The 14,568-nt window shown below is 39.7% G+C and overlaps 1 protein-coding gene and 1 long non-coding RNA gene across 2 annotated transcripts in view; one reads left to right on the top strand and one right to left on the bottom strand.

Annotated features, from left to right (window-relative positions):
* The window catches only part of LOC135102884 (uncharacterized), a 22,943-nt gene extending 17,204 nt beyond the window's left edge, over positions 1 to 5,739 (top strand). Inside the window, exon 9 of the mRNA XM_064008484.1 lies at positions 615 to 5,739. Coding sequence (XP_063864554.1) covers positions 615 to 1,034 — 420 coding nt within the window. The 3' untranslated portion in view covers positions 1,035 to 5,739. The remainder of the gene's footprint in view (positions 1 to 614) is intronic.
* Positions 1 to 14,568, bottom strand: part of LOC135102885 (uncharacterized) — a 15,008-nt gene extending 440 nt beyond the window's left edge. The window contains exons 1-3 of the long non-coding RNA XR_010269821.1: positions 13,319 to 14,568; positions 8,395 to 8,513; positions 7,373 to 7,580 (exon numbers count right to left, since the gene is read on the bottom strand). This is a non-coding gene — a long non-coding RNA (uncharacterized LOC135102885). The remainder of the gene's footprint in view (positions 1 to 7,372; positions 7,581 to 8,394; positions 8,514 to 13,318) is intronic.

The following is a 14,568-nucleotide window of genomic DNA, read 5'->3' as shown; positions in this document are numbered from 1 at the left end:
TGTGTATGTGTGTGTGTGTATTTCTGTGGTCACTAATGTACATTATATGTGGCAGCCTGATGGCACTGCTTGGTGTAACAGGTGTAATGAATCCCCAGTGCTGCACACAGTACAGTTTATTCTGAGTCCAGTCAAGCCTGCAGTCATATAAATTAATAACACTTAGCACTATAAGCATAGTGATTGGTCTTTCTGTCACATTTGTTTGATTAGTTGCAGCTACGTATTACAAATGTTATTTCGCTCTATTGACAGCATACTTAATCTATTGTACACTTTTGTATTGGGGGGTTTGTGAATGAGCATAGGCAATGAGTGTAGAACACTGGTTTGTGTGTGGTGATGGCAATCTCCCTACTGCTGTTAGGGATGTCACATGCACCCACAACACCTAACCACCACAAGGGTATCATTATGGCCCAATCCTATAGGTCAGCATCTTTTAGTGTAAACATTGTCATCTTCACTCTCACAACTCACTCCTCCATCTTCTCCTATACCTTCTGATTTTCACAACCTACACTGCAAGCAGTAATATTATATAATAATAGTTTCAAAAAATTTTGTACCATCATTATCAGGATCTAGCATTAAAATAATGACTTGTTCCACAGATTCTTGTAGGAGTCTCAGAATCATATACATTGGTGTTACTTATTCCAATGTGTGGCCTCATGGGAGTCATCCAGAACCTAGTGTTGGCTAGCCTTCTGACCACATCCCTCCATTACCCAGGATTTCTGCTGGCCTCCAATTTGGCCTTGCACACTGCCACCCGGTATTACATCCCATCACTGATAGCACAACTGCTGCCATTGTGTGCTGACAGTACCAAGAATGTCATCTCCCTTACTTGTTGGCAATGGTTAAACAAAACTATAAAAGATAAATTTCAGCTACAGTATTTGCCAGCAGTATCATCTTACTCATTAGAGCTTGTGTCGTGTCAAAATATACATCTTCATATTATAGTTGTCATTGGATTCTTGTGTTCGCTTTTGCTAATTTTACTGGCCAAATATGCACGAGTTTAATTTTTGAGCATATTATATTTCAACCTTTTCTGTGATAAATAAGTTAATGTACAAAATGATTCTCATGAATGGCATTAGTAGTGTGTAATTGTATTTGGTTAACAATTTGTACCTTGGCTTGTGAGGGGTTTTTTTTAAGGAAGACAGTTGCAGACTTTAAGGTAAAGATTATTATTATTATTATTATTATTATTTTATTTTATTTATTTATTTATTTATTTATTTTTCATTTGGAACTGTTTATTGTGCACATGTTCCTAAAGGAATGAGCTGTGTGATAGGATTCTACAGGGTAGGAATCAGTACCATAATAGAGCATAGCTAGAACTAGGACATTTGGAAGTATTTGGTCAGTAAGCCAATATAACGGATTTATGATGTGGTTGTTAGCAACAAGTCATGTTCAATGATGGCTGCTGGTGTTCAGACATTTCAGTGTTCCAGAACCAAAGTTATCAGTTTTTAAACAAGGTATCACACGAGCTATCCACATTTGGGCCCAATGAGTAGATTTTTTTAAAAACTTTCTTCTTATTTAGATGAATCGTATAAATGGTACGCCTGTTCAAAAGAAACTAATCTAGCCAATTTTGTCCTTTTCCTTGTTCATAAATGCATAATTTGCATTGCTTAGTAAAAGTTCCTGTAAATTACTTTAAATACTGAAAGTGAAATTAACTTCTTTCCTGGCAGCAGAGAGGTCTACTACAAGTCAGCATTCTATGAATTAATTCACATAAAAAGGCAATTTCTGCAAAAAACTGAAGTTTCCACCATAGTGACTGAATAGTGTCAAGCCATACCAAACTTTGCATGATTTATGCAGTAATAATTACTAGTGTAGGCTATGACGTGATGCTAAGAAAGGGTGCGGTTTCTGCATCTGTGAAGGTTGGTAGGTTAAACAACCTTTGCAACAGCACATCCCTGACTTCCTGATGCAGTCTGATCTGTTCTCTAGTTTTTCAATATCACTTGATTTTCTTTATACTTTTCTCTGTCTTCCAAGACCCATATAGTATTTTTTGTTTTGTTTTAATGTTACTGTTGTTAAAAAGCTCTCAGTAATCAATCTGATTTTTAATTTCTGTACATGGTCTTTGTAATTTGTCCAGTTGTTTCTTCAGGTCTTCATCTCTTCCCTTCTCCTTGTTATCAGTCCCATTCCCTTTCTCTTGAACCAAGCTGCTGCAGGTAAACAAAACTTAAGTGTGGGTATTGTGGGTGCTGTGCAAATTATGTGGCTGATGGGGTAAGAGACTGAGAGTGAGAAAGCCTCACTCACCCCACCTGCTACACACAGCACCAAAGCACCCACTCTCAAGCTTTGTTTACCTGCAGCAGCTTGGCTCAAGAGAAAGGGAATGGACTGATAACATGGATAAGGGAAAAGATGAAGACCAGAAAAAAGAAGGATATATTACAGACTGTATAGAAAATAAAAATCATAACATTAAGTTACTGGTGAACTCCTTTTAGACAACAGTAACATTAAAACAACATAAATACAATACAAGATAAGAGAAAAGTACAAGGAAAATGAAGTGGAACTTGGGAGCAGAGCAGATCTCAGAAAGAAACAGTAAACAATATGGCATCATCAGGAATGTTCTGTCACAGCTTCCAATCTTCAAGCAGAACCAGAACCAACAGCCCTTCTTAGCATCATGTCCTCAGAGTAAAGGAGGAAGGGTATGAAACTGAAAACACTGAGCCTACAGGAAAGAAATACTGTAGCAGGCTCTAGAGTAACCAATCATATTATATATTCCAAAATGCTCCATATTCTGTAAGAGAATTCTTTATTTTGCTATGATTTTAACCCCTATGAGGTATCAGTTTGCAAAATAGGGGTATCATTGCAAATATCTTCTAAACAAACAGTTGAATCAGTATGACATATTGACAGAGCTTGTTTGACACTGTCTGTACACTGTACAGTTGACTTCCAAATGTTTTTCATGGAGATTTTTCTTGGTTTTGAAGGGGAAGACATTCAGAAAAGGAAGATTTTATGTGACATAGTTTTGATGTGTGGACTCTCTCTCTCTCTCTCTCTCTCTCTCTCTCTCTCTCTCTCTCTCTCTCTCTCTCTCTCTCTCTCTCTCTCTCTCTCTCTCTCTCTCTCTCTCTCTCTCTCTCTCTCTCTCTCTCTCTCTCTCTCTCTCTCTCTCTCTCTCTCTCTCTCTCATTATAACCATCATGTAAAACCTTCCCCTGTCCTAATATCTACTTGGTTCTTGCCAACTTCACCTTCATGAAACACACATGGCAATGCACTGTAGTGCCTTAGGAAATGGTATCAAACAAGCTATCAAAATGTCATGCTGATCCATCCAGCTGTTTCTTTAGGTCTTTCTGAAATGTTAAAGAATTTAAGTCTTATAAAGAAACATGAATATCAGTTCATGAAGCATCTTGCAATACAGTATGACAGTTTGCTTACTTCAGAGCATGCTACAGTACTTCTTTCCTGAAGGTTCAGGGTTTTTGTTTCATCTTCCTTCTTCTAGCCTTCCCTTGCACTTTGCTCTGAGGACATGCTGGTTCTGAAATGGATAATCATTTCAAAAACTTTTAAAATTTAGGTAATGCTGTGACAGATAAATAAACTCTCCCTATGGTGAGAAGAGCAGCATCATTCTTGTATATGCAGTTTTACATCAGCATTGCTATTTTTTTTTTGTAGTACCATGTTCTGCTGGTTTTTCTTTGTAGTAGATAAATTTTCTATGTAAAACATAGATTATAATCTAATGCAAGAAGACAGAAAATTCTGTTTCCATTATTGTCTCCTCAGAGACATTAGTAAAACACGCCTGAAGATCAGGTCAGATGACATGTCTGTAGACAGCAACTTGTATATTTTCACAATTGCATTTCTTTACAAGCAAATCTATTACTTGACCAGCTTAGTCATTGCAGTGACAAAGTGGAGACTGAAGGTACAACCCCTATATCAGCAGTTATGCATTTTTTACCCAAGCTCTCATTCAGTAATACTGTTGCATTAGTACTAGCTCATTCTTCAGTATTACACATTACTCCCTGTATTATAAACAATATTTTTTTGTTTTATGAACTACTGCTCAATAGAGAGCAACCCTTAGCTATAGACCATTGGCTGTCTTACATTCTGTGCCCAATCTGTCAGTCCATAATATGCTTACATTAAATGGGCTGATTTTTGCAAAGTACTTGGCCATTACAAGCCTAGCCCTCATCTTGCTTCAGTCTTTTATTTTTGATTTTTTTCTTCTTTCTTGTAGATGATATAATCCCCTATAATTGAGTGGAACAGAATGAAAGAGGAAAAGGCTCTCTGAGAACTTCCATGAATGTCTTTTGATGGTAAAAGACAAGGAGTGACTGACAAGTTAAGAGCAACTGTTGTAAGAAGGAAGCTGGAACTGCAAGCTTAACTGATTAAAAAAAAAATTAGTTATAAAGGAACCTATTTACTTAGATATTTTAAGACTATCATAGGCAAATGAGAATGAATGTATAATAGATAGACTGACAAATGGGTCCAGGTTCAAAATGTGTGTGTATACTGTATAATTATATACTCATATCTGCCAGGAAGGGGTTAAACTGAAAAATTAAAAAAATTGTTTTCTAGTTATGAATGTTTTAAGAAATGTAACATTCACAGGTCATTCATTTACTTGCATGTGGATAGTAAGTGAGATAATTCATAGTAGGAAAAGGAGAAAAGGAAAAAGAAATATGAGGATGTAATAAGCAACATATAAGGAGGTGGTATTAGAAGAACAAGGAGTGGAGCAGCAGCATTTTTCTGATAATTTGTATTTTTCTTATCTTTTGTGCACAAGACTGTAAAACAGGCCTTTAGTTTTGTGGCTTTCAATAGATGGAAAAGGTAGTCATAAGCTAAGGTATCCAGTACTAAGTTAATATGTGTTTTGAGTCCAGTAAACTGAAAATAGATCTGTCTCTATGGTATTATTAGTATGACTTTATGCAGGATTTGGGTAATTTTATGGTGAATCTCAGTTGCTTCAGAATTCCCTTATTGTGTTCATGAAATACCAGACACCACAATAGTAAAGTTCTGTGACACTGCATTTAAGCTTCAGAGTCTAAATTTGGTATGGAGAAGGCTGGCATCATAGGTTATAAAGTCATGGGGTTCAGTCTTATATTACATATTTGCTTGCAGTTTCTGCTACTTAAGAGTGATATTATTTTTCTTATTTATTTTCTTACTTTTGTACCTTATAGAGAAGGCCAGTTTATCACAATATGATTTGTTTATCACATATATATTACTTTTGTATCTTATAGAGAAGAAGGCCAGTTGTTTATCACAATATGATTTATGTCTGCCTTTTTATATATCAGATACCTGTACTCCCCTTAAGGGAGAGTCTGCTGAAAAAAAAAAAAAAAAAAAGTAAAAATACTATTTTGAGTTAGACCTATGGTCTGTGAGACACTCGATCCTCTGGCTATTGAACGGTGGAGTTTTTTTCAGTCGTACATAAATTTAGTGCCTGCAGCAAGTTTTTTTCGTTAATTATTTTTACTTATAAATGTAAAAGGACCACTGGCCAAGGGCAACAAAAATTTTAGGAAAAAAACCCTACTTGGGTCTCCACTGAATGGCCATGGTTTGCTGACTATGGCATATGTATGATACTGTCCAGTTTTTCAACGAACAATAAAAAAATAATCATGTAAATCCATTTTACTGAATCCAGCACCTCAACTTTGTGTGGACAACAGAGGGAGGGAATAATGGTGACTAGCGCATAGTCAGTCACAAAAAAGGAGGCTAGACATGGTACTGCAAATGATATGATAACTGGTTGACAAGTGATGATCCTTTCCAGACTTTGGGATGGAGATAACTACAACAACACTCCAAGAAAAGGGAAAACCACTGATATTTTGAGTCAAGTTGTAGAAGTCTAATAAAAAAAGTAAGTCTTATCAGATATGTGGCATAAGAATGCATATAAGATGTTATCAAGCCCTGGTGACAAATCACTACACTGAGATGAAGCTCTGATTCACCCATAAAGGAAGCAAAGTTAGCTCCACAAGATTCCAAATGTGACAATGGTGTGTCATTCACACACTAGGATCCTTCCTGGAAACATTAACAAAGTAATCTGCAAATATGTCTGCAACCACTTTAGGACCAGCCACTGTCACCAGCATGAGGAGGGATAGGAGCCGAAAACTTCCCAGAAATCTTGGGGACTATGCTCCACATTTGTGTGAGTGGGGTCTTGGCTGTAATCAAGGAGACAAACTTTCCAAGACATTCTCTATGCCTCATCCCCATGAGGGCCACTCATTTTAAAAAAAGTAGCCCCTCATGATTCCAAAGTTGGTCTGCAACAGAGCTAAGACACTCCCCTAATGCACCTCAGCTCAGACACTTAACCATCCAACAAAGGACAATGTGAGAAGATGGTTCTTCTGATGCATGGCATCATTGACTCAAACCAGCAGACTAACTCCAGGAACCCTTTTGTCTGGTTCCTCACTGGTGACTTTGCTAGCATGGTTAACTATCTTCCCCTAAGTACAGCAGAGCAGAGGCCTAAGGCATCTCTAGCCCTGCTTGTCAGGTCACGGGGACATGCAAGTCCACCCACCACAAAGTGGTTCCCATTAGGAGGTTCTTCCACAGGAGTGTAGGAGTCAATTCCCTGACAGCACTCAATCCAACCCTCATTGTGCTTTACCTTGGAAGCCTGGGTGTGCTGCACAGTGCTGCTAAGATGGTACTGACTGGTGGGGCTAGGCTAACTCTGGTAAGTCTTCTTTGCTGTGCTGACACTCTTGTTTGACTCTTTGACTTCTATATGATATAATGATTCTTGTAAATCAAGGTATGAGCTTCAACCAGTGCTATGAAGTGGTGTGTGGCCTGTAGAATGCAGTTGGCCACTATGCTGGCTGGTGGTCAAGAGGAACAGAGAGATAAACCTGTCAGTGAAGGTTGTCTCTATCACATTGTGGTACCAGGGCCAGTTAAAGCTCTTTATGTTAAACTTTGCCTGTCATTGGTGGAGCCTGCACAATGATGACTTGGAGGTGTAGCAGGATGCTTTAATGATCAATGGTGACAGTGGGATGCAGTGGCCACTATGTTGGGAAAGAGGTGAACAGAGGCAAAAACAATTTCAAGTCTGCCCAATCCAATGTGGGTGGCCTGAGCCACTGGAGACTTCAAGGGTCTGGTGCAGGTGGGAGCACACTTTGTTGGTTCACCCCAGCAAGGCCAGCATTGGATGGTGGGCCTTGAAGTTATCCACCACAACGACAAACTCTTTCAAGACAAACCTAAACAAGTTGTTTACCTTCAAGGCAGGGCACCAGATTCAGTAGACTTGATATAAGTGCATGGAGAGCTTGGAGAAGTAAAGGGTCAGCACCTCGACATACTCCCAGCTGTCAACAATGTGGAAGGAGCAGCGCATGCAGATGGAGAGTCATCCATCATCTTGGTGTTGGTGCTAGTGGAAGGCCTTGTACCCCGGAAGATCACTGTCGAGCCCTTAGTCTCTCCTGGAAGAGGAAGACATCCACATCATTGCTCCTAGCCATCTTCACGACCTCAGTGACTTTTGATCTTATACCTTGGCAGTTCCACTGGCAGATTCAGAACTATTCAACTCCAGCAACAGAACATCCTGTGTGTGTGTGTGTGTGTGTGTGTGTGCGTTACACTGTATATACTGTTCTGTATGGAGAGAGAGAGAGAGAGAGAGAGAGAGACAGAGAGAGAGAGAGAGAGAGAGAGAGAGAGAGAGAGAGAGAGAGAGAGAGAGAGAGAGAGAGAGAGAGAGAGAGAGAGAGATTCACTAAAATTTCAAAGATTTTCAGGTGGATGCAATGAAAATAATGAGTTAAATGACAAAAATAATAAACAGTATAAGACCAAGCTTCCCTATCTTCTGCCTGTCATGTCTTGGCTATACATCTGAGATGAAAGGTGGTCTAAGAGGGGGATTAAGATATGTTAGAAAAAGTTAGGATAGAGGTAGATGAGGTCAGGATAGGTTAGAAGAGGTTAGGAAAGGTTTAGAGAGGTTTCAAAGAAGTTAGGAGAGGTTAAGAGAAAGATTTAGAGAGGTTAGGAGAGGCTTAGAGAGGTCAGGAGAGGTTTAGAGAGGTTAAAAGTTAAGAGAATTAAGAGCAGTTCAGAGAGGTTAGGAGAGGTTTAGAGAGGTCAATAGAGGTTCTGAAAAACTCTGGAATAGAAGAATGCAATAAAACCTGATAACCTAATGAATAACAGGTGTGTGTGTGTGTGTGTGTGTGTGTGTGTGTTTGTTTGTTAAGGACAGGTGTTGAAAGACATGTGTACATGGGGACTTACCTTTAATAGTCCTAGATAAGGAAAATTTTCCCATTCTAGGTAACTCTCTGCCTCTGCCCCCATCACCTGCTTCTTGTACACCCTTGCTGTGGTGGAGATGGGCATTCCCACACCTGCAACTGAAACAGGTGTTTGCAGGTGTGTGGCAAGTGTGGGTGGCTTAATAGGTGTGTGGGTATGTAAAAACCGGTGGAAATATGAATGGACAGGTGTGGGCGGGTTTGTGGCATGTGTGAGGATGTGTGGACAGGTTTGGGTGACTTTACAGGAAATTTGGTATGTAAAAACAGGTGAAAATGTTGACTTGATATTCTCTCTCTCTCTCTCTCTCTCTCTCTCTCTCTCTCTCTCTCTCTCTCTCTCTCTCTCTCTCTTTCAGCACTTGTTTCTTCACTGATCCTCTCATTCACTCACTTCATACTTGCACTCTCACTTGGTTCATGACTCCCATCTTCACCCTTTGCTTAATTTATTTACTAATTTTCTCACTTACACAACCAGTCTGTTACCAACCATCCTACTTTTCCCCACTCAGGCAAAAACTGAACTAAGGCACATTTTTTATTTCAAGAGAAGTAGAAAATGGGACTGAGAGGTAGTCGACTATCATTGGTGGACATGCTGAGCCTCTTGGCAGTGTGGTGTGGGGGGAGTCAGGATGTCCCGCCCTCGCTCATGTGGCTGCTGTGGGAGGTGGAGATGCTCTATGGCAGTGGAGAGGCAGCCTGTGTGTAGAGGCTGCCCGGGCGATGGGCAAGTGCCAAGGGCCACAAGAACAGAGAGGACAGCCAAGCCAACAAAACAGAGGACAACCAACAGCCAAGCCAGGAACAGAGAGAGAGGACAGCTAACAGACAGGACAGCTAACAGCCAAGACAGGAACACACACACACACACACACACACACACACACACAGAGAGAGAGAGAGAGAGAGAGAGAGCTCAGGACAGAACTATTTCTTGTTTGATGTTTTTTTTTACCTTTTTTTTTGTAACTGAACTATTTTTCTATCCCTCTATCCATCTCACTAGTGCAGGAGTTGACCAGAACCTTCACTCTATCCATCTATCAGTTCCACTATTGCAAGAGCTGACCAGTACCTTTACTTCATCCACCTATCCATCTCACTAGTCCAAGAGTTGACCAGTACCTTCACTCCATCTATCTGTCCATCCCACTAATGCAAGAGTTGACCAGTACCTTCATTTCATCTATCTATTCATCTCACTGGTGCAAGAGTTGACTAGTAAAAACGTTCATCACATAGGGCTATTTTTCCTCCGACATCCTACTTCCAAGCTTTGATTTCTGCCAGTTCCGCCAACATCTAACAGACGCATTTGTTTGCGTTGATGTTCAGCTCCAGCAACAATGGCCGACCTCTTCTGGACGAATGGCTTCTATTCAAGAATAATAGTCACCGCAGCACTGTTATGTGGGAGGGGGGGGGGTTTACACGGGGCAATTCGCGGCTGTTTGCTGCCGGGAGCGAGATGCAGCCCGGATTTGCTGAATTACCGGAGCAGCCGAGAAACCGCTGTGTCGGTCTACTCGGCTGCCATGTAAATTTTCCAGGGTCACATGAGAACAACTACCAATATAGAAATGGAAATGGGAAGAATATTGTTGGAAAGTGTTTCAGTAATAACCATTGAGTATACCATTATATACAATAAATACATAAAATTTAAAATTATTCATAAAAAAAAAAAAAGGAAAATAGACGTGGAATTGGTTTGTTGACATCGTCACTGAAGAAGCCAGCTGCCCAGCCCTTCTGTACCAGAAAGCATCATAAGAACATAAGAAATAAGGGAAGCTGCAAGAAGCGACCGGGCTTACACGTGCCAGTCCCTGTATGAAATATACTTACCTATTTCCATCTATTATCCCCATCCATAAACCTGTCTAATCTTCTCTTAAAGCTCTCTAGTGTCCTAGCACTAACAACATGATTACCGAGTCCGTTCCACTCATCTACCACTCTATTTGAGAACCAATTTTTTCCTATCTCCTTCCTAAACCTAAATTTTTCAAGCTTGAACCCGTTATTTCTTGTTCTACCCTGGTTGCTGATCCTAAGAATTTTGCTTACATCCCCCTTGTTATAACCCTTATACCACTTAAAGACTTCTATCAGGTCCCCTCTTAACCTACGTCTCTCTAAAGAATGTAAATTTACCTATCTTTGTGTCGTCCGCCAATTTACTAACATCACTACTAATTCCACTATCCAATATATATTAGAAATAACAATGGCCCTAATACTGATCCCTGTGGCACCCTACTAATTACATGACCCCACTCAGATTTCGAGCCGTTTATTACAACTCTTTGTCGCCTGTCACTAAGCCATGACCCTATCCAGCCTAACACCTTCCCATCTATCCCGTGTGCCCTAACCTTTCTCAGGAGCCTTTGATGAGGTACCTTGTCAAATGCTTTACTAAAGTCCAGATATAAGATGTCATAACTATCACTATTATCTACTGCCTCGTACACTTTACTGTAAAAACTTAACAAGTTTTGTCAGGCAAGACTTCGCCTTCGTGAAGCCATGCTGTGATTGATTTATCAAGTTATGTTTGTCTAAATGTTCCCTAATGTTCCTCGCTATTATTGACTCTAATATTTTACCTACGACTGAAGTTAAGCTGACAGGTCTATAGTTAGACGCTAAAGTTTTATCTCCTTTTTTTAAAGATGGGTACTACGTTAGCCTGCCACCACATTACTGGTACCTCACCCGACTCCAGTGATTTCCTAAAGTCAGAAACTAACGGCTCACTAATAATCTCTTTGCATTCCTTAAGTACTCTGGGATATATTTCATCTGGTCCTGGTGTCTTGAACTTTTTTTAGCCTATCTATCTCCTGTTCCCCTATCTCCTTAGTTATGAAAATATCCATCAGCTTCTCATTCTCATCTGCTCTCAACACCTGTCCACTACCTGGCATATCCTGCATGTTTTCCTGGGTGAAGACGGTTAAAAAATACTCATTCAGAAGTTTACTAATCTCCTCCCCAGAACTAACCAGCTCCCCATCTGCTGCCTTATTCTTCGTCCTGTATACCTGATAAAATCCCTTGGGGTCCGTCTTCGCCTGGCTGTCTACCTTTAATTCATAATTGCCCTTAGCTTTCCTCGTTAACTTCCTGACTGTTCTAACTAATTCATTATACTGTGACCTTAAAACTTCTTCACCTGCCCTTGATCTCTTATATATACTTCTCTTACGCCCTATATAATGCTTTAACCTAGCAGTCATCCATTTTTTGTGATCGTATTGCCCTATACGGGATATTTGCTAACTGACCTGTATGAACTTTATCTACGAAATATTTATACAATTCATCTGCATTTACCTCACCTAATCCCCTCATCTCGGCCCCTACCATCCTCTCCACTCCCTCATCTACTCGCCTCGAGCGAGCACCACAGTCTGCAAGGCTATACTAGGAACAAGTCCACAGCCATTTCTTCTTTTGGCTTTTCTTCAAGCACAGCACAATCGCAATTATAGCAACCAGCTCGATGGAGGAGATACTCCATCTTGATTTTTTATTTTTTTTTTTTATGCAGCCGGCTAGCGGGCTAGCGGCTACTCTCCGTGTGAATGCTTTCGGGTGGAACCTGCCAGCTACTCTGGGTGGCTGCAAGCAACCGGATGGAAAAACAGCCCCGTGTAAACCCGCCTTATAATGTCTTAAACACCTCCATAAACACCTAATATCTGTTTTTTTACTAAGAAACTCTTCAGCACATTGATACTAAAATCAAACGAAAGTATTATTCTAAATAGTCCAATAGCAGAAAAAAAACTTCACAATGCTTTATATTAGATCTGAAAACCTATATAGAGAAACATTATTTGGTTAAATTTTTGTGACAATAAATATATCGATTTTGAAACAGCATTGCCAAAATTTGGCAAAGTTACCAACAGGCACATCTGACTGCATTTTAGAAATAAACGAACTCAACTTGATCAGAAACCTCTAAAGTGACCCGTATTTTGTTAAAATCTCGACAATTACCAAAGACAGGCCTACATGGATTTAAAAATTTGGGGGCTGTCAAGAAAAAGGGGCCCCCAAAATAGGGGTTCCAGAGATGGAAAACTTTGAGCCCCATAATTTTTTCATATTTTGGTCGCAAATGAAGCAAAACACAATTTTAACAAAAGTCCTACAGATGACGAATATAACACCGCACTATTTCACTGAGTACTCTCCTCAAACAGACCGTCTTGAATCTCTGATTCACTATTGCCTTCTATATTTCCATTGTTACAGCTTTTCTATATTTCCATTGTTACAGCTTTTCTGAAGTAGCTTACTGCATGCCTACCCCCAAGGTATCACTGCACAAGACTATTTACTTTCACTCCTGTATTCGGCTCACCTTCCCAATGGAACAGTTTATTGATTAGCATTTTCACTTTCATCCCTTTGACTGGTAAATTCTCCTCTCCTCTCCTGGTTTGTTTTTTTTTCTCCTTCCTATGAATTAAACTATTTCAAAAGAGGAGTATTAAGGCACCTCAGAATGTAAACTGGTCGTACATCCTTTTTACAATTAATTAATTAAATTTAATTTTATATAATTTATTTATTTATTTATTTATTTGCTTTTTGTTGTATTTGTCCTTGGCCGGCCTTTCTGACACGTAGAAAAGTGTTTTGTTGTCAACCCAGTTATCTGTATGTAACGACTGATTAAATATATATATGTGCCATGGTCCGTACAGGACACATAAAAATGTCAACAGTTAACTGTTAACTATTTTCATAATAATATAACTGCAACCGCTATAACGACCACCACTATTTTAGCTATCACTTCTTTTTCTATTATCGCAATCACTCCTTAACACCATTACCGCAATCAGTAATCTGTTGTTTAGAATTTATTTACTCACCTGAGAGCCGACACCTTTCATGTCGCCTTCAATGGGATGTGACGAGGAGGGATTTGAGCGTATTCAGAGTGACTCGCTTCTCCATTACCGGCTCTCACTACCTCCCCTCCCGATCACCACATTGGTTCCCCAGGTCACGTCTCGCTTTCAATGGTCCAATCAGCACCGCGCTCCGCCTGTTGGGTCGCGCCACAGGACAGACAGATGAGTAGTCACAAAAACAACAGATGAACAGATACTACTAGACAAAACAGACGAGTATACATATAGATCCACAGAAATAAAAAAAAAAAAAGAGTATACAGATTACGACAGATGAATATTCAACTAAGACATGGACTGTGTGTGTGTGTGTGTGTGTGTGTCCTTGGCATTACTTCTGTTACGTCCACTGCTACAGTTCATGACGCGCGAAGTCTCTCCCGCCACCAGTTAAGCCTCGGGGTTATTAGGTGATATAAGTTTTCAAGAGGGCCATAAAGTACGTACCAAAGTTGCTCCGCCACTAAAGTCATTATAATGGCTCAAAAGTCTCCCTCCCAATTTTCTTTTCCTTTTATCTCTGGTCATCCTGCTATTTTTATTCCTCTTTTCCTGGAATATTATTCGTATTAACGATTCAGCCTCAAATATCCAAGTAATTTTCTTCTTCCTATCAGTTTCTTCACATACCCACTGTGTATCAAAAACCCTTTCACTTCTTTACAAGGATTTCCTATATACTAGACTAACTTTCCATATCTAAATAACTGCATCCTTCACTCGCATAAATCAGCCGCCTTTTAAGATTTTCCTCACCGAACAGTGATAGCCACACGTTACTATAACGACTTGATCTCGACGAGTGAGTATTCCGCTCTCCCTCCTTCCCTTTCTCACATTTTTTTCCTTCCCTCGGCCATCAATTTCTCCATTCTCCTCCCCTTCCTTCGCCTAGTTTACTTCTAACATCCGCCCTTCCAACCTTACTAACTCTTTAATGCTTTCTTACTACACCGTGTTTCTCTCTTTTCTTCTACCATCTTCCTCTTTCTCTTCTCGGTCACTTGAAACTCTTCTCCCTACCCTTCCTCTATTATGAAGTTCTACTTTGATGACATAATTAGCCTAAAAATAGCTAAAGCGTAATGCGACAGTAATAGCAAGACGGTTCAATGCAAACTGCAAACTGAATATTAACAACACAGTATTTGTATTTATGTATATCAGCGTTTACAACAAATATCCACTTTATAATACGTGGTAATTGT

Source organism: Scylla paramamosain, chromosome 8 (assembly GCF_035594125.1).
Source record: "Scylla paramamosain isolate STU-SP2022 chromosome 8, ASM3559412v1, whole genome shotgun sequence".
Taxonomy (NCBI): domain Eukaryota; kingdom Metazoa; phylum Arthropoda; class Malacostraca; order Decapoda; family Portunidae; genus Scylla; species Scylla paramamosain.
The sequence above is the reverse complement of the archived record's forward strand: the minus strand, read 5'-3'. Positions and strand labels throughout refer to the sequence as shown.